This window comes from Perissodus microlepis, chromosome 9 (genome assembly GCF_051167445.1).
Source record: "Perissodus microlepis isolate ML-2025 ecotype Zambia chromosome 9, ASM5116744v1, whole genome shotgun sequence".
Classification (NCBI taxonomy): Eukaryota; Metazoa; Chordata; class Actinopteri; order Cichliformes; family Cichlidae; genus Perissodus; species Perissodus microlepis.
Window position 1 is genome coordinate 28143700 of NC_140469.1, and position 25961 is coordinate 28169660.

The window sequence follows — 25961 nt, forward strand, 5'->3', positions numbered from 1 at the left end:
ACTTGGACAAAAAAACACAATAAAATCCAAATTATGTTTTTTTAAATTCAGCACACAAAGTAAAAATAAATTTAAAATTTAAATACGTAAATATAACGAGAAATAATGAAGTAGAAGATTGTTCTTATATACTCAGGTGATTGTGTTTTAATAGCCTCTCATTCATAATGAATGAAAACAGCAACATTTGCTGCCATGTGTTCTCATTCTGTTCCTTCTGCCAATCTTCTTTTGGTTACAGTTGGGATTATCAAACTTTTAATAATTTAAACTTAATAAACTAATAATTTTTAGCTAATTCACATACATTTAAACTGTGTCACCGGTTTCAAGTGATGTCACTTTTTTTATTGTGTGCAGCTTATTCCATTCATATCTTACTACAATAAAATTATGCATTATCATCATGCATAAATGTTTTTTTAAGATGTTGGTCATAAATGGTCTTAAGATATTTTTGTGGTGTATAGTATTAAACTTTTTCACTATATTGTGGTGTAGTGAAATCTGAAACCTGGAGAGATCGTACAAATATCCTCCTTCTAATAAATTAAAGCATTTTTAACTGTTTTAAAAAGTTTATAAATTATTTGTAGGCTTGTCTGCCTTAAGCCCGCCTTGTGACCCAGTACAGATGTGGGTGATCCCATATGCAACAGGACTATGATGCTGTTGGAATCTATATCACTGCCAGGTTTAACACAAAAAACACTTCATTAAAATTTGTGGACTGGCTGAAGCAGGAATGTTGAGCTTTAATTGGAAAGCTGTGGTGGTGGGTGACTAATTAAGCTAGAGGTCTGAATTTGATCGACATGACAGAAAAGCAGGAAGGAAGTCGTTCCATGAGTCAGAGTCATTCCTTTGAGTCACATCCACACATTTATTGATCCTTATTATCCATATAAAACATTAAGGTTCATTATTGACAGATAACTAAGGCTACGCTCACACTGCAGGCAAAAGCGCATCAAATCCGACTTTTTGACCCTATGCGACCCATATCCGATCATGGTCTGACAGTTTGAACAGCACAAATCTGATATTTCCAAATCCGACCTGGGTCACTTTCGTATGTGGTACTGAATCAGATACATATCTGAAGACAAACCAGTCCCACCACTCCTGGTTCCAACTCCGTGTCCATATATACCTGTGCACGGAGGTAGCAGCCACTGCTGCAAACAAGGCCATTGTTAAAGCACAGGCTCTCTTTTTTCTCAGTGTCCTTTCTGTAATTAATTTATCAAAATTCTGTCGGTTGAGACTGTGCAGAAACTGATAGACTGCTGCAACAACCTACTGGCTCTGTAGCTGCCATTTTTACTTCTGCAAACAGAGCGCGTTGTGTGTGACATCTTCTTTTGCACACGCGGGCCGGTTTGAGGGCCGTGAACTGTTCACACTAGAGCGCGTTTGCTGTCACATTGTATTTGAAGTGTGAACAACCAGACAAAAAAAAAATCAGATTTGATCAAAAAATTGGAATTGAGACCTGCAGTGTGAACGTAGCCCTATTCATCAGCTGAGGAATTTCAAACTTCAGACTGCTGCCAATTGTCTTCACCCAGGGAAGTCACATGACTGTGTAACATCTCTAACAGTAACAACACAACTGATGGATTTAGCATCCATGAAAAAACCTCTACCTCCTGCACTTCATCTGCTGAACCACTGGACACTTTCATTATCTTGAAACTTTCATTATCTAAATTTCCCCTTGTGGGACTAATAAAGGTATATCAAATCAAATCAAATCAAATCAAATATCTAAATTACTGAAGATATATAGTACACCAAACTCTGGACAGTTTGCAATTCTCTACAATAGTGTTTATATCACATGATCCCAGTTATTATGTTAGAAAGCATAAAACAAATCTATATTTTTTCAATTATTGAACATTTTTTACCTGATCAGTTGCACTATACAGATTATGTAGATGAAAAAAACATTTAGTGTTTCAAGAAGGATACTTGAAGTCATTGTCACACGATATATTTCAAAACCATGATAAATAACTTAAAATTACATCAACTATACAAAAGATATTGAAATGTATTTAGGAAACAACACCTAGTGTCTGCAAAAAGACACTGTGATGAAAGAACACAAAGGGATGACGATAGATTCTACATGGTGTCTAACAGAGGAGCTCTCAGAGCATTTTTACAGCACTGTCAGCCATCTGCACGTCTGATTTCTGTCACTGCTGGATGAAGCTCTGCTGTCCAATCCACCTCCCTGTAGCCTGGCCCTGTCACAGCATCACTACACACAAGCTGCTGGTGTTTCAACCTCTCTGGACCATCAGGACACGCACACACACACCACACACACACAACAAAGACAAACAACTGTGTTTATGGGTCCTTCCATCTGCAAAGACATGAAAGGGCAGAGTAGATAAATGAGTGTTTGCAGAGACTGTCTTCATCATTTTTCAGTGTTAAAGCACATCCAGTATTAAGTATTATTGATATTTCTTGATGCATGCTCAATCATCCAGGTACGTACATCCCAAAAGGTTGATTCTGTTCATCTGAACGTGGTGTTTTCAGTGGGAGAGAATTTGCATTAATGATTAAGGAACTGACCTCGTAGCCCATTGTTCATTCAGTGGTGCTAGTTTCAGTGATTGTGCAAATGTCCTGTTTATAAGGTTGGGGAAACCTGCAGTCAGCTGAGACTGAAGAAGTCACATGAACGAGTGATGAAATGTTTCTCCCACTAAAAACGCTACATGCAGATGAACAGAATCAAACTTTTGGGTGTTATTAATATTATTAAAGGCAGCACTGACTTCAGTCTTGTTCAGACAAGTCTACAGTGGAGCTTAACCGCTGAGAGGCCTGAATTCTTCCTTGCTGCACAAACACTTTACTAATGGATTTTCTCTTGTTTCACTAAGACCAAAGGTTGCTGTGTATTGTTGAACTTCTTACCTGTTGCTAAAATATCAGCTTACTAATATACATGGAGGCTACTACTGAACAAATGTCAATGAAAGCACTGACAGTAAGACATATGCAATCTTGATTCCTGGAGGTTATGACCCAGGTCATCATTTTGTGTACTGCATTTACTCCTCCACACCTGGAACAGTGGTGTTCATTTAGTAAGCAGTTTAATGTAATTTACAGGTGAAGGCTGACCACTGGTTAGAGATTAAATGGGTCTGGCTATAAACTGGGACCTGTCAAGACTGACAGGTCCTGCCTGCTTCCTGCTTCCAACATATCTCTGTGCATGTGTGCTTGACTAATTTTCCTGCATCATTTTGGATTTCCATGATAGGCGAGTTGGTTGTTTTCTTTGTAGAATGTTTTGTTTGTTGACAATTTCTTCCTCTAAAAATAAATAAAATATTCAGTAAAATATTTAATACACCTGTGTGATTTGATGTTTCTGTGTTCATGTCTACAGGAAATAAAGCTTGTTTCCAGCTGACACCCTTACAAATCCATTTATTCTCTGTAGATGTGAACATTAGTTATCTTCACATCAGCTCAAACACATGATCACAAACTTCTGTGACATTTGATTGGATGTCTGTTGTCTTTCTGTCGAATATTGAAGCCTGCCACTGTTCTCTTCTTACAGCCTCACTGAGTAAAGAAGACTGCAGATGTACAAGAAACATTGGATCACTGATTTCACACTAACTGTGCTATACTGGGAAAGCAGCCTAGACTGAGTCCAAGCCTCTACTCACTTGAGAACCTCCAGTGTGTGATGTGGGCTGTCCACAAGCTCAGACAGCTGCTTCACATGTGATTCCTGCAGGTTGTTCAAGGTCAGGTCCAGCTCTCTCAGATGGGTGTTGGACTGAAGAGCTTTGAACAGATAATCACAGCTGGTCTCTGACAACTTGCAGCCCCATAAACTGAATGAAGATAGAAGATGTAAGTTTATGAGGCAAAGTCTGAGGTAAAATCATTTAAGGTTTGATAATTTGTTCAGAAGATTTGAAATGTTCAAGTTTAAAAAATGTAAAATCCAAACAGTTTGAGCCAACAGGATGGAGGTTCAGACAAAAGGTATAAGTGAAGACAAGAGCTCTCAATAATCTGACTGACGACATGCTGTTTGTTCACTGAAGAAAAAAGAAAAAATAGTGTCTTGGAGAGTGGGGGTACAAAATTCTGACAAAATCCTCATTTTTAGATCAAAATTGTGAGAAAAAAAAAGTATTTACACTGCTTCAGTTTTAAAGATTTAGTTTGAATGAATTTTATATATTTGAGAACACTTTTTACCAGACACATTTTAAAAACTGGCAATTTTTTTATGTTATTTTTGTGATGTAACCTGCCAATAAACTCTGATATAATGCCTCAAATGGCAACATTTATAGTAATGTTGTATATTATCCCTTTTTATTTAAATCGATTAATAATACTTTTTTTAAACTCAAATCTCCCTGAACCCCACCTAAATTTTGTCTTTCTGGGAAAAGGTTCAACACACAAGCAGCATGACCAGAAATGAGAAAAAAACAAGTCTGATTGAAAAACGTTTTGTAGCAACGGACCCTTTGGCCACTATTGACAGACCTGTCTAGCGTTACCCAGCATGCCATTCAGCAGTACAATTTGTAAATGTGCAATAATTCCTGCCACAAACTGTTTCTGTTCCACAGATTCCTGTGTGTCATGACCTTTGTACCATGAAAAAGAGTTAACTGTAAATTATTCATCAATGTGTTGTATACCAAGAGCTGTTAGCAATAACATTAATCAGGGTGGAGCCCAGATGTGGGCTGTTTGTCTTAAGATGAGCAACACAGTTTTAATGTTTGAAATGTGAACCATTGTTCTGCCACAGTTAAAGTGTTAATTAGGTTAATGTCAGGATATATGTGTAGGTTTATGCCAGCTTTCACATCATATATATCTAAGTACAACTAAAACATGGTGTCTGACCTGAGAGTCTCCAGTCTGCAATCTGAAGTCTTCAGATAAACACACAGCTGCTTCACTCCTGAATCCTGAAGGTTGTTCGTGCTCAGGTCCAGATGTTTCAAATGGGAGGGGTTGCACTGAAGGGCTGGAAGCAGGTAATCACAGCTGATCTCTGACAAACTGCAGCGCTGCAATCTGCATAAGGAATTTTAAAAAAGTGTTTATTACTAAGAGTCTGTGCTTGAAAGCATCCAGTGTCGTAATATGTCAGGAGCTGAAGAAGGTCAGCACTGAGCTAGGATAGTCCTGGTGAGCAGTTGGCACTAGCTCTCCAGGGTTTTTTTTTCTTTGCTTTTTCTAGATGTCATGCAGGTCTACCTCTGAAGCTGCTGGTCAGTCATTCCTCACTGGTGAAAACATTCTTAGATCACTGTAACTGTGTGTGGCAAATACCTTCATTAAAATAACTAAATATGTAGCAATGTATTAAATTAGGCACTGATCACAAACTCCAACACTGAAATGAAAGCACTACAAACCCCAGTGAAGGTGTAAAGTACAACATTAGCGCTGCAGTGGCTCTTTGTGCTTTCTGACACAAATAACTCGTCATCTTAGCTTCATCTAGTTTACTGTCACTGTTCAGCAGTGTCAGTTTGTAAATGTGCCAAAATTCCTGGTACAAACTATGTTCCCAAGATGTTTGTTAATTAACACTATACTATACTTAGACTATAAATTCTATACTATCCGGGATTGGGATCTAAGCACAGTTAAAATTTGGTGTCTAACCTCAGAGTCTCCAATAGACAGTGGGGATTCTTCAGAAAACCACAAAGATGCCTCACTCCTGAATTCTCCAAGTTGTTGTAGCTCAGGTTTAGATATTTCAGATGAGAGGGGTTGGAATTCAGAGCTGAAGCCAGAGAGCTGATATCTGACAACCAACAGCTCTCCAACCTGAATAAAGAATGAAAAATGCAGTTACCAGTCATCAGTGAGGTTCTCTTCAAGATTAACGCACAGAAGTTTTTATCATGGATTCTAAAATCATTATTACATCAGTCTTCAAAGTACAAAACTGTTAAAGAATGGTGGACACTAAATAAACATTGAAACAGCTGGATCTGACCACATGACTTTATCTCTGTCTGCTGAGCAGAAGTCAAAGTACCAACATGACAGAGTTATCTGAATGTGTTTCCTTTATTCTTAAAATAGAAACAGTGGTCAGTTTATCTTTTTTTCATTAGTATTTACTGCATGAATACTATTACGGTTTCAGTCCTAATCTCTACACTAGACTGAAGCTCTAAACCTGAAGTGACATTACCTGAGCTCAACGTCTGAGTTCATGAGAGCCTGAAATGGTCTGCTGAAGAATGTGACTGACAACTCTTTATAAAATGTTCTTTATACTCAAACTGGTCAGTAGTTTCTCTTTAAAGATTTAGTGCTGAAAATATTCTCTATCTACAAAACAGATGATTTAGAACTATACTCTAAGCAGGAACTACTTCACAAACCATGGTAGTCTGTCTGCCTGGTTAGTGAGGTCCTATTGGGCTGGTAAAGGCAGCTTTCAGTCAGCTGTTAAAGCAGATCTTCTGTCTTTGTATGACTTCTTGTGTTGTTATGTTGCTTTATAACAAACTAAGATATATTTGGTGCTGTAATACTCAAAATGAGTTAAAACAGGATCATTTTTAGAGGAACAGAAACTTTTAAAAAAAACTCTCAGCTTCCCTCTTCTTATAGTCTTTTTAAGAAGCCTCTCTCTTCTCCAGCTGTTTTTAAAAAATCCTCACATACTTTCAGAATCCTGCTTTGCTGTTATGTTTTGGCCTGTGTTAGGCTGCTATTTTCTTTAACACATACATCACCAAAGCAGCTGTGTGGGTTGTCAAAATCTCTGTAGCCTGTTTTTATCTGCCATTTATCAGTGTGACTGACACCCCACACAGACCCTAAAGACTCATCACCAATCACCTCATCTTCTCTGACTGACTGAGCCTTTGGACCTGTGGAGGCTGAACAACTGCAAAAATATCTCTCTACCATAACCTGACTTCTGTCAGCCTTTAACTGAACTTTGCTCAAGTCTGTCACGTCTGTTTGGAGCCAAAAGTAAAAATTATTGTTCAGCCATTTGGAAAAGCAAACATTTCTGAAATCAATGACACTTCTTTATATTTTTGTTCATACAAATCGTGAACCTTTACTAACCAAGAGTGTAAAACTTTGATTAAACAACAACAGCTCCAGTCAGCAAACTCACCTCAGAGTCTCTAGTCGACAGTCTGGACTCGACAGTCCAGCAGACAAAATATTTAGTCCTGAATTGTGCAGCTTGTTTCCTGTCATGTCCAACTCCACCAGATGGGAGGGGTCGGATTTCAGAGCTGAGGCCACAACTTCACAGTGAGTCTCTGAGAGATGATAAGCTTTTAGTCTGTGACAAGAGAAAACATCAAATATGTTATTATAAAAGCAGGAATTTTGCATTGTAAACACAGAAAATTGTGTTGCATTTAAACCATGACAACATTCACATTCTGTCAGTGAAATCTGATCCTCGTCAATGGTAAATGGATTCATTCTTATATAGGACCCTGCTACTCTACTTGAGTAAAAACCTTTCTACTCAAAGTGTTTTATAGAACCTGCCTCATTCACCTTTTCTATAAGAAGCCTTTAGATTATAAACTAAAGAGTGAAGAGAAACATTTGGACTGTTTCCTGTTTTTAATTTGGCTCCAGAAGATTTTGAATAAAGTCAGTTTAATGGAAAGATTCACCTGTAAAAGTGTTGTCTCTTTGCTACAACGTGATTGTTCACATCTACTTACATGAAAAAATCTGCTGACTGTTACCAAAAGGTGCAGAAGCTAATCACTGAAAAATATCGATGAGTGAAATGACTTTGGGTGAACTACACCAAAAAGAGTTGTGTCTCTGTGTGAAGAGAAATCAGAACAAATTCACAACTAATTTAGGGCAGAGTAAATCAACTATAGATGTGAAAACTCCCTAAAAATAATGAAAATACTTTAGTACTCTGTATATTTGAAGAACTAAACTACTGATCTAAACTGATTAATTGTATTAATGATCACAACAGGACTCACAGAGCCTTTCTGCAGTTGCTCACAGCTGGAATCAGTCTGTGTCGTCCTTCATCTGATGTGTTGAACTTCTGCAGGTCCAACTCATCCAGAACCTCCTCCGACATCTGCAGCATGTAGGCCAGAGCTGAGCAGTGGATCTCAGAGAGTTTTGTCTCTGATTTCACGAATTCTTGGATCTCCTGAAATACTGAGCTGTCATTCATCTCAATCAGACAATGAAAGATGTTGATGCTTCTGTCAGGAGAGATTTGAGAACGTCTCATCTCTTTTAGGTTGTTGATGATTTTCTGGATAACTTCGGGGTTGTTCTCTGTCTGACTCAGCAGACCTACTAAGAGTCTTTGGTTGGACTCTAGTGTGAGGCCATGCAGGAAGCGAACAAACAGGTCCAGAGTGCCATTTTTACATTGGAGGGACTTTTCCATGACTTTGCACAGAAAAACATCCAGAGATGTCTCGTTATATTCTTCCCCCAGGACTTCCTTTAGTACCTCTGTTTTCCTGTTGGTGTAACAGTGAAACATGTAAGCAGCAGCCAGAAACTCCTGAATGCTCAGATGAACAAAGGAGTAAACTGGTTTTTGGAAAATCACACACTGTCTTTTAAAGATTTCAGTAAAAACCCCTGAATTAACTGAGGCCTCTGTGACATCCAGACCACACTTTTCCAGGTCTTCTTGGTAGAATATGATGTTTCTTTTTTTCAGATTTTCAAACGCCAGCTTCCCCAGCTTCAGAAGAACTTCCCTGTCAGCATCCGTCAGCTCCTGTGCACTTGTTTCATGTTCTTTTTGGTACTTGTGCTTATTCCTCTTTGTCTGAACCAGTAGGAAGTACGAGTACATGTCAGTCAGGGTCTTGGGTAGCTCGCTTCTTTGGTCTGTATTCAATATGTACTCAAGGATTGTGGCAGTGATCCAGCAGAAGACTGGGATTTTACACATGACATTGAGGTTTTTGGATTTCTTAATGTGGGAGATAACTCTGGACAGCTCTTTCTCACTAAATCTCATCCTGAAGTACTCCTCCTTCTGAGCGTCAGTGAAGCCTCGCACTTCTGTTACCCTGTCAACACATTTAGGAGGTATCTGATTGGCTGCTGCAGGTCGGGTAGTTACCCAGATGAGAGCCGAGGGAAGCAGATTCCCTTCTATGAGGTTTGTTACTAACTCATTGACTGATGATGTCTGAGTAATGTCAGAAACAACCTTCCGGTTAGTGAACTCCAGTGAAAGTCGACTTTCATCCAGGCCATCAAAGATGAACAAAAGTTTGAAAAGAGTCAGTTTCTCTGTGGTGACTTTCTGTAATGTTGGATAGAAAACATGGAGCAGCTCCAGAAGACTGTACGGCTCATCTTTAACGAGATTCAACTCCCTGAATGAAAGCAGAATCACTATGTTGATGTCTTGGTTTTCCAAGCCCTCTGACCAGTCCACAATAAATTTCTGCACTGAGAAGGTTTTTCCAATGCCAGCGATTCCGTTCATCAGAACCACTCTGATTGGTCTCTTCAGGCGAGGTAAAACTTCAAAGAGTTTGTGACACTTGATTGTTGGGGCATGGACGGTATCTGTTTGTGAAGTAGTCTCCAGCTGCCTCACTTCATGTTGAGTATGAACCTCTTCACTCTGTTTGTCTGTGATGTAAAGCTCAGTGTAGATCGTGTTGAGGAGGGTTCCACTTCTTGATTCACCAAATCCTTCAGTCACACGTTCATATTGTCTCTTTAGATGTATTTTATGTTCATTTAAAATCTCCTGCAGACCACCATCTGCTGTTAAAAAAGAGCAAATATAACACAAAAAGAAAACAGTTATGCTTTTATTACATCTAACCATAACATTATTTAAATGGTTTGCAATAAGATTTTTTGAGATTTTTTGATTTTTTTTTTAGATATTTTTAAGAACACATTAGATAATTTTTTTTTTCTCTCAGACCCTCGAGATGTGTTCATGTGTTTATGTGGAGAACAATTTAATAAGAAACTAGAAAAATTTGCATTTCCTGCAAAAATGCTGTGTGGATGCCTTAACGCTGAAGCTATCTGCTGAAAAAAGCTGAAAAAGTTGAAAAGTTGCAAAAAGTTGTATGGCGGTGAAGAAACTGAAAAATCTGCTGAAAACAGGTGAAGAAGCAGAAATTTTTGGCTGAAAAGTGGTGAAAAGCAAAAAATTCAACTGAAAGGGGGAAATGAAGCTGAAATTTGTACTGAAAAGAGGTGAAAAGAAATTTCGCTATGAGCAGGGTTCAATGTGGAACAGAAAACCAGAGCTTCCTTCTTCAAGCAGGAACAAACTTAAAGTTTTACTAAACCTGCTTTCTAGAACATGCTCAGCTTTTCTTGGCAGAAGTGTGTTTTGTTTTTATTTTTGTTTTGTTTTTGTTTTGTTTTGTTTTCTATTTTTGTTCAGCAAGTGAATCTGCTGAGCAATTCGTGTGAAAATTAGGGAAGCGCAATTACAGAAAAACCTACTGTGGGCTGTTGGTCAAAGTCTGTGGCTCTTGTTTAGGGTGATTTAGGATGTTTGTTTCTGATACACAATGTTCTTTTGTCTCCATTTTATTATTTCACATGTCTGAGCTCACTGTGAACCTTCTGGTCATTCATCAGATCATCTTTTCTATTAACTGGTCTGCAAAGGGTCTTATTCTTGTTACTTTGTTGGCAGTTGCCAAACAATGAAATTGTGCATTACCACCAACAACTGTTATGCAATGTGGACTGAAATGTCGCTGATAAAAAATATTGCAAATGTTTATGGGAAATGAAATCCTTATCTAAGCACTTTCATCAAGTCATATGACAGCTGACAGAGAAAGCAGAATAGAACCTCTCTGTTGAGAAAAACTCAGTTTTATGGATTTATTATTATACATATGAAGAGAGAACTGGTGGTTATGGTTAGTTATACTTTCAGATAATCCTCATATAATGTGGCTAATTCAAAAAATTAAGCACTTCAGTTTAGGAGAGGGGATTAGAGATGTGCCGTACTCAGAATACAGCTATCCACCATCAATGAATTTTGTGGTGCTTTCTTTCTAAAGATAGACACAAGTATTCCACTGTGTTTCAAAATGTTACACACATTGTAATCCTGCATTTTTTGATTAGGACAGTCTGTATCTGTAAAACTGATGGTCAAAGAACTGCCAATTACATCACACTCTGTCAAAACTTTTAATTTTTCAGTATGTAAGTGGGCAGCTTGGTGCTATTCGCTGCACGTGCTTTCACTCCTTGGATTGTTAGAGGTCAGTCAGTGACGGAGGTGGGGCAGGATCCTGGTGTTGTGCAAACCACAAACTGGATAAGTGGGAGTGGGATGACATTTTATTCTGGTGTCCTGTTTATTTTAAATATCTAATCCCTGAGCACTTTCTTTTCTACCTGAAATATTTTTACCATGTCATGTAATGAATCCAGATATAAAATATCCTTTGAAAGAAGGTCTCTTTCTTTAAGTTTGTTTTAAAATTTTATTAACACTGTTATTAATATGTTACTAAACAGAAACATGTAGGTTTTCAATTTGTAGCTCTGTTTCCCACTTTTTACACAGAAACTATCACCAATGTTTCCATTTAATAATCCAGAGCATTGAACATAATATTTAAATTATTGCTTTTAAGAAAAGTAGAATATTGGGAAGATAATGTAGGATTAATTCACGCATGTTAAAAAATCAGCCAATATTACCTTTTTATTATGATATATTATTTTATTAATATTTGGTAGTAGAATACTGGTTTAACTCTTTTTTGCAGCTCCAGTTTGTTTTTAATTATTTTCAATCAACTTGCCAATAAAAGCCTGTGTGTCTTTATTACACAATACCACTTATTAAAGATCGACAGTTCCACCTGGAGAACTCAGTTCACTTCCCTCGGCCCCTCCCCTATGCCACATTAAGTACCGAGGATGTATTACATAACTCTGACTGTAACAGTTTTTCTCAGAAATGAGTCCATGAATAAGCGGATGCTTAATCCTACTTTGTAGACAGCTGCTCTTACTGGATATCTGCAGTTGTGCTTCAGTCCTGGATTTTTCTGGTCCACAGCTGGTAGAGACTGGATCCTCTGAGATCGCCTTCCTCTCTCTGTGAACACATTTTTTAATCATTAAAGTCAATTGTTGTTTATCAGTTTAAAAAATGGATCAAAATTTGACAACTGTGCAGATGGTCTGATGGCCAAAAGAGGAACGAGAAAAGGGAAATACTTTTTAAGATGAAGAAAACTAGAGCTTGAATCATCAATGTGATGTTTGCTTTTGATTTCATCAACAGTAATAAAGTTCTTTCCCTGTCAACCTGTCTTACTTAACACTGATCTGTGTCCAGTTTTCAACAACTACAACCTCAGCCAGGTGTAGTGATTGTGAGTACAAGAAAATAATTATTATAATAGAATGTGTTAAATTTGCTTTAGATGAGAGGGTCCAGCAGATCAGAGGAATAGGGAAGGATTTGTCTGTGTGTTTTAGTTTGGCTTAGTTGTAGACCTGAGAGTGTGTAATTGTGTAGAGGGAAAGGAATTTATGGACACTGGGAGTCTGCTGTCATAAAAGGAGACAGGAAGCTACAGTTGGGGGTTGCTGATGGTTGTACCTTTAATAAAAGCTCATAATTGTCATAACTTAGAAGTAGGTTTGCAGGAGACTCTCCACATGCTTAGCTGTAGAAGTAAGACAACAAGAGGCCAATGGCCCAGTGGATGCAGAGTGGGGATCTCAGTGCTTGTAATCTGTTAACTTTTTTTGTAGAGGAATTTGGTTTAGCTTCCATGAGGGGAGATTACTTTTATGACCGGCAGGAAGTCACATACACAGAGACACACACACAGTGTTTTAACTGTTACACTCACATACCCACACGCACACTCACTCACGTGCACTCACATAAACACACAGGTACGCACACACACAGGCACTCACGTGCTCGCACATACACACACAAACACAGAGTTTGCATCGTCTTTCACTAGCGTAAAGTGCAGTAGGGAAGACGATATACTTCAACTAATAGCTGAATTTCATTTGATTAAGCTGACTGTGAATATTTTATATGTTTGGAAACAAAGTTGTGGGGAGTTGCTTCGTTGTATACTAGCAGCATTAGTCCTCTTAATGCTTCCTTTGTCTTTCACTCAGTATTTTGTATGTGAGGATCATTTATTTTACTCACACTTGTTTATGTAGTGACATAAACATTTACATTTAACATAAAATATATTATAATCTTGTGCTGAAACCGTTTTAATTTGAAAATAAAAATGACCTCAGTAAGAACTGGACTAATAGGGTGTACTGTTCACATAAAGGTCAAATTTAAATGGACTCGTGGTTACACACTGAGGGAGGATGAGAAAATCTTAGTAGAAACTGTCTTACGTTGTGTCTGAGGGTCCAGGTTCATCCCTGAAGTTTAAAGGATCACCTTTGGATCTGTCACTTCTCATAGTGAGACAGCTGGATCCTGCAGACTCTGCTCCAGTCTTTTCTTCCTCAACACAAATGTTCATCTTGTGAACTTCTGAAAGTCAGTCTGAGAGGTAAACCAGAAACAGTGAGTTCACATTAGCAGAGGTTATTAAGTTACGGTCAGATTTCTCCACTGAGCCAATTTCAGAATTGTCATGTAAACTAAAAACCAGATCATCATGATACACAGGGAATAGAGAGAAACTAGTTTGTGCAGGCACTAGCTTGTGGATGCTGCTATGTTAACCTGCCGTGTTGAATACATTGGCTGAGATGGGCAGTATCATTACCTCAAACACATTTTATGAATGTACCTAGAGACCAGCCATACAGGTACTATGCTCAAGTCAGAGAAGAAGAAACCTGTAGGTGTTCAGACCATAGAGGAAAACCTTCAGACTAAAGATATGAATCATACCGATGTTGTATCATCTGAGAACGGGCTCCCTTTACCAAAGACAAGAAAACATGGGACAAAAAAAGAGACGACTGACAGTATGCTGATATACTGACCAACAAATTGTCATCCTCTTCCTCCTCACCTCAATCTTTATCTTCTGAAGTGAAGTCGGGGCTCTAATACACAAAAATGTGCATAAACATGTATGTTTATGGTGTTGCAAATACTACAACCCAGACAACAACCCAGCTTAAAAATAACAGCTGGTTAAGCGAACATTATGCCAGCAATTTTTAGTCTGAGTGTCCTAAAAATCATTTTTTCACTCTCATAAACTTCTTTGTCCAGTTTCACATCGCATGACAGTTTTTTGCTAATTGAAAAACAAGGTTAAGACATTTAATTTGAATTGGTTAAAAAGCAGAAGGATAAACCAGACTTAGCAAAGGACCACTTTTTTAAAGTGTATCTGTGGGCACTTTGTTACTGGCAGCCTGCCACACTATCACAAAAACTTAAATTATTCCAATTTTATTAACTGAACCTAAATCTTAAACCTGAATTTTGCATATCTCAACATAGTGTCCAGTGTACCCTTGAAAAGAAATGTGGAAACTGCACAAATGGAGGACAAAAGAAGGAAACTACAGAAGATGAAGAGTATCTGATAGTGATGCTGTAGCAAATCCCTGTCACCATAAGGTCCCAACACAAACAGTCAGACATGATCAGATTGACGTGTTTTCTTTTGTTTTCACTCTTTTTTCAAATTGAGTCTGATCTAGGGTCAGGGGACCAGCCACTGCCATGGACTGGCCTTTCCAGAGCCCAGACCTCAACATTACTGAAGCAGAGTGAGATCACTTTGATGGACAAGGGAGAAAAGGGAAGACAAACTGCAAAGAAGAGCTTGGAAGTTGAAAACTATTCCTGGCAATAATTTAAAGATATTACGCTTGTCTAAGCGATTTCACGCTAGGTTGAAGGATAAAAGTGGCCGTGCCAAGTAGGTCTAAGGAGCTGTTTGTTCAACAGTCTTTTGTTTGTAGGTCCAACCATATCAACAGGCTATGGCCTGAAAATAAAATCTTACTGTTAAAGAACATTTGCATGGTCTGTGTCACTTGTCAAGCATGATTATTGTTTTAATGATCTAGCGGTGAAAAACAGTTTGACCACAATCCTAAATGTTCTTCCTATGTGTGGAAAAAAATCAACAATTTGTCCTTACAGTCAGCACACTGTGTATATAGTTTATACCTGTTGAACCAGTTCCACACAGCACAGAGCATAAAGCAGATAACACACACTCGCTCAGTTTGTGCACCCGCTTTGGATGTTATCAGTCCATACAGTGAGCGTTATTTAGCAGAGCTCAGCCATGCAGATATGGGCCCCTATGGCCCATATCTGCCAGTTTTCTCTTTCCATTTACAACAGATCAAATGGCCTCTCTCTCTCTCTCTCTCTCTCTCTCTCTAGGCACTTTTATTGAATCTTATTTTTAAGAGCCCACAAAGAGCAAAGCATTTAAACATAGTCTGAACATAAGTGCAGTTCACTTTTTATGTTTTTTAATTATTTAATTATTTAGAGATGGGATGTTAGCAGATGTTGTCATAATAATGGGAAGTAAAGAAGTACAAATACTTACTGTATTTTAGTAGAGTTGTCATGAATTACTGGCTGTGTGACCCAAATGAAGGCTGATGAGACGCGCTGACAACATAAAGTGAAAATGCACCTTTACTGAGTGGGTAGATAGTCCAACAAGCAAAATTAAAAACACATTTTGGAGAAAAATCAATACTAGTACCACTAATTACTACTAGTAGTAGCAGTACTCCTATACTACTATTAATAATAGTAACAATAGTCAGGATCCTACTGTGGTTGCTTACCTGTGTCAGTTTATCGTTTTGCTTTCTCTTTCTCTCTCTGTGGGTGTGTTTGCTGTGAGTGAACATTAAACCACGCCTGCGTCCTCTGCTGACGTCCAACAACACAAAAACAAATATTTCCTCAGGCACTCCCTTTAGCAAGAGACTTATACTTTTTTCAGAATCTACTTAATAATATATAAAATGCATTTTACAGTCACTATTTTTCTATCATACCCTTCATTAATTTATTTAAAAAAATGAATTCAGCTTTTTTTTTTTTTCTTTTTTTTCTGCCTGTCCCGTTTGGTTCTTTTGCCATCAGAATTATTGTCTAAAGGCGAAGAAAGATGCCCAACGGATTTACTTTACCAAATGGACCATCCCAGTCTTGCCGTATTGGTCTATTTGATTCACCTTTTATTGTTTTTTTTTTTTTTTTTTTTCACTCGCTAAATACGGGACAGACTTGACTGGGGAAAAGACAGGGGAGAAAGAAAGAGGGAAAGAAAAACAGTGGGGAAAAGGGACGGGGATAAAGGGCAAAAAACAAAAACCAACAAAATAAGCAGACAAAAAATACATCTATCAATCACCTGGATCACCTGTTGAGAAAAAAAAAAGAGAAAACAAGCAGAAGAAGAAAAAAGAGGACCATAATAAACAACATCACGATGATCTATGGGAATGTAACAGTAAATACTAAATATTAAACATTATTGTGCAGCACGTAATATCGACAGCGCACAGTGTGCTTTGAGGTAGGAGCCAAAAATGGTGTAGTTTGTGTGTGTGAGCACCCGTGTGTACACCTGTGAGCATGAGCGCACTTGTATTTAAAAGGTTCCTTCATGTAATGATCTGCTAGAGGGTGTGGGGAGCCACAGCCCCGTCCTCCAGGGCATGAAGCAGGTATGGAGGAGATCAAAACTCCAGACATCCAGAGGCCCCCAGAACACAAGAGACCAAGGAAGACCAACAGAGGGGCAGCTGCGCCACTATCCCAGAAAGAGCTGAGGAGAGTCCCAGATGAGGGGTCACTCAGCAGCTGTGGAGCAGAAGCCAGGTGGGGTTGCAGTTGCGGGTTGCAGAAAATTAATTAATCTTAAACAGTGTTAAGAGTGTATTTAAAAGAACCTTTGTTGTTGTAACATTTTGAAGCTAGCAAAGTATAAAGCCAGTACCATATATGAACTGGTTAGCCAGTTTTTATGGAGGTTTCAATAATTGGTCAATTTCAATTAAATATCAGAAACTGAGAAAACTGAGAACATTTTTCTCAGACTTTCTTGTTTGTCAACAGTGTGGACCACAGGCCATCTCCACTGGGGTTTGTTGAAATGTACCACGTTGTCCTTAAAGAGTGAGAGATCTAATCAGGAGGTCAGAACTGAGTTGGCATGGTCCCTTGGCGTTGGACGAAGAGTTGTGAGTTTTTCTGTGTTAGATTGATTGTGACAAAAACAGTCAACACTGGATTTGCAGTTTATTTGTTTTTAAAATCTGAGTTTACCTACTGTCCTTCGTTTTAGTATCAGTTTAGCTGTACAAACAGCCATGAAGGTACTTAAAAAGTAACTCTAACCAGCTGCAATCACCACAACACAGTGAATATTACATTTGGATTATAACTGTGTGCACTGGTTAGAATTTATTCTCATGTTCCAAGTTCTACCTCTCTCTCTCTCCCTCCCTCATGTTGCCCTGTTTCCATCTTCTCTCTAATTAAGCCCACATGGCTGATTTGATACCAGGTGCAGGTGTTCACAGGGCTGTTACCTGCCTTTGGACTTCCTTTTGTCTCATGTCTGTTTCAGCAGGTTCCATCATGAAGTTGTGCAGGTAAATTGGATACTTTTGGTAACATTAATCATAAAAGCCTGTTCCCCTCAGTGAAAGCTACATTTCTAAAATGCAAACAAATCTCTCTGCAGTCCAGTGCTCCATGTGAAATGACATGTTACAGGATCAGGATTACCAGGATTGGCAGTACCATGTGTCTGGTGATTGTCATGTTTCTGTGGATTCTGACCATTTCCAGAGGAGGTGAGTGAAGCATTCACTAGCACCAGCTGGGACAGACTGAGAAATGGCTCACTTTAATATTTCCCTTCATGTTACTGCAAAATATTTTATGTGCAAAACTTCATCAGTCATTAACAGTCTTTTTATCTGATGTTTCAGATACTGATGTTTCCTGTGTTTTCATGACAACGTGCATCTTACCGTGCACTTTCCAGGGAAACACTAGAGGAGTATACATCCACTGGATGCACTTGTCAGAGGGACACCCTCTTGTATACTTGTACTATGGCAACAAAGACCAGCTCAGAACCCAGGACCAACAATTCAGAAGCAGGACGTCGCTGTTCCAGGACCAGCTCTCCAAAGGAAACGCCTCACTCCAGCTGACAGGGGTGCAGGTTCAGGATGAGGGCAGATACAGCTGCTACATCAGCACCATTAATACAGAAAAGGATTCATTTATCAACCTCAAAGTGCACAGTATGACAAATCTGAGGTTTTGGGGGATTTTCTTTTCTTTTAAGTGCTCGATATTTCAAAAGATTTATACCAACCTCTAATATATGTAGCAGTTGTAGTGTTACGTTGAAAAGCCACAGGTTTACTCTGTATTTTTCAGCCCCAGTCAAAGTCAGCATTCAGCATGTAGGAAACAGGATCACCTGCAGCTCAGAGGGCCTCTACCCTAAACCTGAGCTGACCTGGTCAACCAGACCTCCATCCAAGGTGACCTTCAAGAATACAACAACAGTCGAGCAGACCAAGCAGCAGCTCTACAACATCAACGGTTCTTTGATAGCTTCACTCAATGAAAGTGATCGAGTCTACAGCTGCACTGTGAGCACTCAGAGAAACAGGAGGAGAGCCAGTCTGAGGCAGCTACGTGAGTATGACCTCTCATATGAGCTAGGAAATGAGGTTGAAAGCTGCTTATTGTTGAATACTGAAACACATGCATTAGATTTACACAGAAGCACTTCATGTGGAGGCTGTTCATCTATACTTGGCATATGCTCAGCCTTCTTCTGTGTTGTTTCAGCTTCAGTTACTGGCAGCTTCACTGAAACCACAATCCCCTGCCCCAGCTTTAACACTTCTCCAACAAGCCTCATTTGGAGATTCCTTAATCGTGCAATTTTGGAAAAGACTGGGTCTGGTTCCAACTACACAGTCTCAAAGGAGTGGAAGCAGCATGTGAAGGCTGTATCAGAGTTAGGAAGCCTCACATTACTGGGCTTATCTTCAGAGAAGGAGGGAATATACACATGTGAGATTAGTAATGTTGAGGAGATGCTGATTAATTACACCATTATTCGAATAAGTCAAGGTAAAGGAATTTATGTTGCATCCTTCTAATCCACAAAAGCAAGAATCATTCAAAACTTTTAAAATCTTTTTGACGTACAAACAAAATAAACATATTAAGGCATCCAGGAGAAATTTAAAAATTAGATTCTTTTCCTGTTTCAGGAAATACACACATGACTATTATAGCAATTACTGCAGGGGTGGTAGTACTCGTATGCATCCTATCGTCAGTCTGCCTGGTGCTGTACTGCAAAAGGAAAAGAGGTAAAAATACATTCTGCCTGTACTACTGAAATAATTTGTATATTTGTATCAATCTTATGGATCCAAAACATGTCTCAGGTCAGCAAGAAAACAGCATGACGGCGTCAGAGAGTGGTGAACCCAACATGTAAGTAAATATTGTGAATAAAAATGCACACCGTGCTATTAGTTATCATATTGGAGAACATTTTTATCATGGAGTTAGGACCAGTTTTCTCACACATGAATCTAAATATTCCCTAGAGCCAGTTTAGTCAAATAAGAATTCCCTACTTGAGATCTTACTTTGATGAATTCAGCTTAGCCAAAATAATTTCAGTAAAAAGTTCCAGAATAAGAGTTCAAAAACTCCTTCAGTCTGACAAATGGAAATTCAAACAATACAGATGAATTCTAATCGCTGTAATGCTTTTACCTCAATTTCAGTTAAGAGAGAAGTTGAACTTCATGGATTTAAAGAAGCAAAGTCTCCTGTGAGCTGTTAATACACTAAACATCCCTGTGATTCATCCAGCTAAAGATTGCATAAGTTAATAACTGAATTTTAAGAAATGTTTGATATGTAAGAGTAAACCAAAGGAAGATGAAGAAAAAATGATCTTCTGCAGTGGGAACCCAACTGTCAGCATGGCACATGAATGCTTTATGCAGTAAAATAATGTGAAAGGAAGCTAATCGGCTTCACATTTGATTGATGGAACTGGAAGTGACCTCATCCCAGTTACCACTATGACTGAGATATTTTACACTTTCACCTACAAACTGCATGATTTTAACTACCAGCTGCAGGTTTTATTGTCATAATAAAAATGTGATGGACAATCAGGTTTTTGACTTTTTAAAATATTTTTGTATTTAGTTTATCTATTTACATCTGTTTTGGGTTTCTAAGATAAGAGCATTGATATCTGCATGCTGGAAAGATTTCTATGGGACTACAAAATTATAACAGACTGGTACGGGTACCAAAGATTTTGCAACCGTCTACATCAACTCAGTCATTAAAAAGGCAATTCTATATGTGCTTAACTTTTCAGCTATTTCCAACATTTGGTCCATTGTGATCATAAACACAAGCTCTATAAACACCACATCAGCTGAGGCCTACTGATACGGATAAGCCTTGAAGATCAAGATTCAATTCAATTTTATTTTTACAGTGCCAAGTAACAACAACAGTCACCTCAAGGTGCTTTTTATTGTTAGGTAGACCCTACAATACACAACGATTAAATGGCTGGACCAAATTTTTCTCTCAAAGCAACATGAATAAGGGAAGAGTGAAGCAGGTGACTGACAGGAGGACTGATGGAGCATCTCCAGTGATCTGGGCTCTGTGTTGCTGCATAAAGCACAAAGCCAATGCAGTCTTCTCATTGGTTGATACATTTCCCATCCTCACCTATTGTCACCAGCAATGATTGCATGAATAGGATTTCAGAGTTTTGAAGATTGATGTGGTATCCAGAAGAGGGTCTATTCAGATGTCCTGTGTTTCCTTCTGTAATCAAACAATAACAAGGGTCTTTGCTCTCCATGTGACACTAATATTTGGATTAAAACTTTAACTCACTGTCTTTACACACAGCTCTTTTCACACCGGTGTGCTGGTCCTCTCCAGTCCCAGCATATACACTATATGGTCAGTGATGTCACTTCTGTGACATCATTGACCATGCGGCTCATAGAGGTGCCATTTAACCCCAGTGTAGTTGGCTTCATGGTGTTTCATCTTACATGTGTACTTGACCTGACAGAATTCAGTTCAAGTACAAGTGTTAATGGAGCTGATTATCATGGTCCCATAAGAGCACTAAAATCTGAGTATTATGCTGTACATAAATGAATTTGAATGGAGTGAACTGTTGAGCAAAAGACCTTCCACACTGGTCCCAGCTGAATCGTTCAACTTCAGTGTACATGATAAAATTCAAATTGTTTTTTTTAAGCAGTGAGGGAACTTTGGAAAATGAGCTAAAGATGAAGTTCAATTCTGTGTTTTAAACCCATTTGACTAAAACATTAATTCAGTTTGATCAGGACTGCACAACCTTTACACTGCAAAAAATGTTTTATTTGGATTTTGGGGAATCAGACTCCCATTTTCACTGTGTCCAATGCCCTGAATAAAGAGTAAATATGTAAAAACAAAAATGGACACAGTGATTTAAAAGCTTATAAAGACATGTTTTACACATGATAAAATGTTGAAAACAAAAACTGATAAAAATGTACAAGAAAAAAGAACATTTTGAATTTTATGGCAACAACACACCAATAAACTGGGGCATGGGCCTCATTAACGTAGCAACTAGCAGCTTATGCTAACAATAAAATGATAGTGTTAATTTGGCAGGTTGTAGCATCAACAGACAGTGTTCATTTAACAGTTTTATGTTAAATGAACACCAGAGAACCAGAGAAAAATCTACCAGCAACAAACAGTCAACGCTCACCAGACCTATGTGACCAGCAACCAAAACAGAGTCCCAAGAAGCACAAGAAATAAACAATATAGCTCAATAAATTTGCATGAACCAGTATTAATCTACCAAGTATTGCTTTTTACTTACAAAATAACAAACAAAGTAAAAATACAGAGGTACCGTTTAAATCTGCTTGAAAGCTTCAAAAATGTTTTAACGAATGCATACAGGAACTCTGTCCCTTGTTCTCATATTTTGTTTGTTGAGTTGACCTGAAACACCTGAAGCGAAACGATAGTAACTGAGTTGGTAGCAATACTTCATGGTGCTGTGACCGCAGTAAAATCTTCTAAACAAGTGTTACACAAAACATAACTGAAGTCAGTGAACAGCAATAGATTTGCACCGATATGTGATCCAACTTGTTGACATTTGGATCAGACTGATATACCAACCAAACGTAGAACTGGTGCATTTCTAGTCACAACTTTAAGGTTTTTCTTTACTGTGGATGAGCTGATGTTGTTTCAAGTGACCCTTCACAGTAAAAGACTTCCCACAGTTACCACACATGAATGGTTTAACTCCAGCATGGATGAGTTGGTGTGATTTTAAGGCACTTTGCGAAGTAAAAGACTTTCCACACTGGTCACAGCTGAATGGTTTAACCCCAGTATGGATGAGCTTATGCCTCGTCAAGTTACTCTTTTCAGTAAAAGCCTTTCCACATTCACCACAGATGAATGGTTTAACTCCAGCATGGATAAGTTGATGTGATTGTAAGTTCCTTTGGTGAGTAAAACACTTTCCACATTCACCACAGATGAATGGTTTAATTCCTGCATGGATGAGTTGGTGTGATTTTAAGGCACTTTGCCGAGTAAAACACTTTCCACACTCATCACAGATGAATGGTTTAACTCCAGCATGGATAAGTTGATGTGATTTTAAGTTCCTTTGGTGAGTAAAACACTTTCCACACTCATCACAGATGAATGGTTTAATTCCTGCATGGATGAGTTGGTGTGATTTTAAGGCACTTTGCGAAGTAAAAGACTTTCCACACTGGTCACAGCCGAATGGTTTAACCCCAGCATGGATGAGCTTATGCCTCGTCAAGTTACTCTTTTTAGTAAAAGATTTTCCACAGTCAACACAAGAGAAGCATCTTTTCTTATTGTGGAAACATTGGTGTCTCCCGAGCTGCCTGCTTGTGATAAAGCTCTTTGCACAAAGACCACAAGTGAATGATTTCTCTCTCTTTGCTTGTGTGAGGTTAGCATTGTCATCATCGGAAGAGTGCCGAGGTCTCTGTCGGTTGTTGCTTCTTTGTTCCTGTAGTGACAGAGAAACAAACTAATGAGATGCAGTAAAGGAAAAAGGGTAACCTATGATGTGGATGAAGTTAATGCAGTTTGATACCAGAGTTATCAAACTACACTGTGCAGAGTTACTAGCATCTATATAAGACTCTGCTCAGGTACATCGATTCATATATTTTCTTTTGTTTATCTAATTCAGGGTAGCAGTTAGGCTGAAACCTATCCCAGGTGACCCTGGTTGAGATGGGAGGTACACACTGGACACCAGTCCAGTACACCAATCAATTGCAGAGCTAACACAGAGAGACAAACAGCCATTCACACCTACAGCCAGTTTACAATTTTCATTTAAGGAAGCCAGAGTACCCAGAGAGAACCCATATACACAAGGGGAGAACATGAAGACTTCATTCCAGTGGATTTGAACCCAAGGATCTTTTTGATGTTAGGCGATTGTGCTAACCACCACCGGACACCCTCAGACACAAATAATAAATATTTATTAGGTTTATCGATTTCAATTTCTCCCACTTTACTTTTGGAATAGTCACTGTGGGTTACCCGTGTCAAAAGGTTCATTTAAAAAACATAATTTAATCTTAAGTTTGATGAAAATGTCACTTAAAGTACAGAGTTTAAAATCTCACTGCTACATGTCAGCAGCAGACTGCAGTCAATTAAATTCTGTCTTCTTATCCCTCCTAATTTAAGTTCATAGTGCTACCTATCACGGCCGCTGTAGGACAAACATCTCTATCTGTAGCGAGTGTAGGCTGTCATGTCAGTGTGACGTTTACATCACCTGGTGTCTGTCTGTATTTACTCTGGAGGAGGATGTAAATCTTTGTGAAAGGAGTCTGATAGTCAGTGAAGCTCACCTCTGACATATGACAGCAATAGGGAGTCGAGTTGTTGAGAATATTCTGTCCGTAAGTGTTGCTGCGAGCTGGCCAGTGTTAACCAGTTCTACAAACATTTCTTAAAAGTTCTTCGAACTCAATCGAACAATGCTGGACTCAGACACTTAGGAAACAAACTCTCATACAATCTGGTCAGCAGAGGAAAAGATGCTTATTTATTCCAGATATTGTTACAATTTCCAATTTCTCTGCAGATTAGGCATCTGACCCTCACCACAGCATAGCGGTCACAGGAGTGACCCTCTAAATAAAATCCATTCAAAGTTTTGCCTCATCCACAGTAAATAGTGGATGTTCCACACCTGGCGTTATGAAGTAAACGGTGATCTGACAGCGTGCGCCCACTAAATAAACGCCAGGCAGAACATTTGAAGTTACTCTGGGGTGACTGAGTAAAATAAAATTTAAAATATCACAAAATATTTAATTGTCACATATAAAGTACAAAGGGAAGATAATATAGTAGCTTCCACAAACCAGTGCCCAATTCTACGTTTATGAGAACGCATCAGTTTGTTGGAAGGTGAAAATTATACACATATTTATGAGCAAAACATTCTGCTGTTATGTAATTGCAACAAAAGAAATACTTGCTGCACCTTTAAATGTAATTTAAATGCAGTTTATGAAGAATGTGAATAAGATATGCATTGTGCTTGACTTTTTTTAATTGACAAATATTCTTTTGCTTTTACTGAATAAGTTACAGGTTTTGAACAGCTGTCTAACAACAACAGATGTTCAACAGATACACACAATAACATTTTTTTTTACCTTTTGTGAAGAATCCATTCAAGTCTCCTCTTCCTATCACCAATCACCTGTGAGATTAAACACATTGGAATTACCAGCACCGATTAACCAACCAGCGGGCCGGATTGGAGTAATGACTTATGTTTGAAACCCCTGAGCTTCATGCAAATTTGACTGTTGGGATAAACATCCAACAAAACTCTGCAGATACATTTTGTGCATCCACAAATACCAGTTGAGGCAGATAATATAATTTGAAAATTAAACTGAATGCTAATTAATGCCCCTCAGTCTAGCAGGTCCAAAGCCATCTGAACCCAAGAGCCAAGCTTTTGGGTCTGGGGGTGACTTTAAAGAAGGTCATCATGAGGGTTGAATCCTGATCCCTCCCTGCAGGAATCACTTCTGTACAAAGTTCAACTTATTTTTCATCACAGTAGCAACAGATCAGGCCTTAGTGAAAGCTGCAAGAGCATTCAGCAAACTAAAAGTCACAAAGGCTCTGAGACCGCACTCACACAATCACAGAAATACCACTTGAGTACAGTTTGGTTAAAACATTCAAATAATTGAAACAAATAATAGAAAACACCCTCACACTATAATAATACTTAGTTCTGATGGTTTCTGCTGCTTTTCCAGATTACTCCAGGAAAAAAAACAACCACAATCAACAATCACAGCAAGTTTTCAAATGTATAAAAATAACTATCTATGACAAAACTACAAAGGCTCTCCTCACCTTTAGAGGAGGCCAGGGCACAAACTGAGAAAAACTCTGTGAAGAAGCTTTAACAATTTTTGGCTCATTAATCAAAGAGCACAAACAGGTTTTCTCACCTCTGCAGATAAACAGACATTACCAACTCAGTTCTCCACCAAGTAAGAATTCTCCAGGTGAACAACTTTGGTTTGATTGGAGGTTGTTCCACCAGTTCAGAGCTGATTTGGCTCCACCTGCTGGTCTGGAGTTTAAAGCAACAAGCAGGAAGATAAAGGTTCTCTTCTTAGTCCTGCTGACAAACGGTGAAATGTAATTTACTCAAAAACTGGAGCCTACTTATGGACAAACTTGGGTCCCCTTTGTTACTGTTTCTACACCTTATTTTTTAATTTGGAAAATGCATACATGCCTATTA

At 38.5% G+C, this 25961-nt stretch overlaps 3 protein-coding genes across 8 annotated transcripts; 1 reads left to right on the top strand and 2 right to left on the bottom strand.

The window, feature by feature from the left end:
• Positions 1-329: 329 nt before the first annotated feature.
• On the bottom strand, positions 330-15828 carry LOC146380685 (protein NLRC3-like). 4 transcript variants are annotated; one of them, XM_084940004.1, is made up of 10 exons: positions 15579-15828; positions 14038-14100; positions 13435-13588; positions 12057-12142; positions 8034-9810; positions 7184-7357; positions 5698-5865; positions 4927-5100; positions 3717-3887; positions 330-2380 (listed from the first exon to the last, which is right to left on the bottom strand). In XM_084940004.1, the coding sequence occupies exons 3-10, from the start codon at positions 13563-13565 to the stop codon at positions 2365-2367; spliced, it is 2697 nt and encodes an 898-aa protein (XP_084796130.1). In that variant the 5' UTR covers positions 13566-13588; positions 14038-14100; positions 15579-15828; the 3' UTR covers positions 330-2364. The 4 variants fall into 4 exon arrangements, with proteins under 4 accessions (XP_084796130.1, XP_084796128.1, XP_084796129.1 ...); XM_084940002.1 differs by lacking the exon at positions 14038-14100; XM_084940003.1 differs by having other exon boundaries at positions 14038-15828.
• Positions 15829-17548: 1720 nt separating this feature from the next.
• LOC146380686 (CD276 antigen-like) lies at positions 17549-20222 on the top strand. 2 transcript variants are annotated; one of them, XM_084940155.1, is made up of 8 exons: positions 17549-17646; positions 17739-17850; positions 17989-18309; positions 18449-18712; positions 18869-19156; positions 19300-19401; positions 19480-19528; positions 19828-20222. In XM_084940155.1, exons 2-8 carry the CDS (start codon positions 17757-17759, stop codon positions 19829-19831), a joined length of 1122 nt encoding a protein of 373 aa, XP_084796281.1. In that variant the 5' UTR covers positions 17549-17646; positions 17739-17756; the 3' UTR covers positions 19832-20222. The 2 variants fall into 2 exon arrangements, with proteins under 2 accessions (XP_084796281.1, XP_084796284.1); XM_084940158.1 differs by lacking the exon at positions 19828-20222 and having other exon boundaries at positions 19480-19532.
• A 1247-nt stretch (positions 20223-21469) lies between these two features.
• LOC146380687 (uncharacterized) lies at positions 21470-25734 on the bottom strand. Of its 2 annotated transcripts, none has more exons than XM_084940175.1 (3): positions 25663-25734; positions 24844-24890; positions 21470-23162 (listed from the first exon to the last, which is right to left on the bottom strand). In XM_084940175.1, exons 2-3 carry the CDS (start codon positions 24859-24861, stop codon positions 22317-22319), a joined length of 864 nt encoding a protein of 287 aa, XP_084796301.1. In that variant the 5' UTR covers positions 24862-24890; positions 25663-25734; the 3' UTR covers positions 21470-22316. The 2 variants fall into 2 exon arrangements, with proteins under 2 accessions (XP_084796301.1, XP_084796300.1); XM_084940174.1 differs by lacking the exon at positions 25663-25734 and adding an exon at positions 25565-25659.
• Positions 25735-25961: the final 227 nt, after the last annotated feature.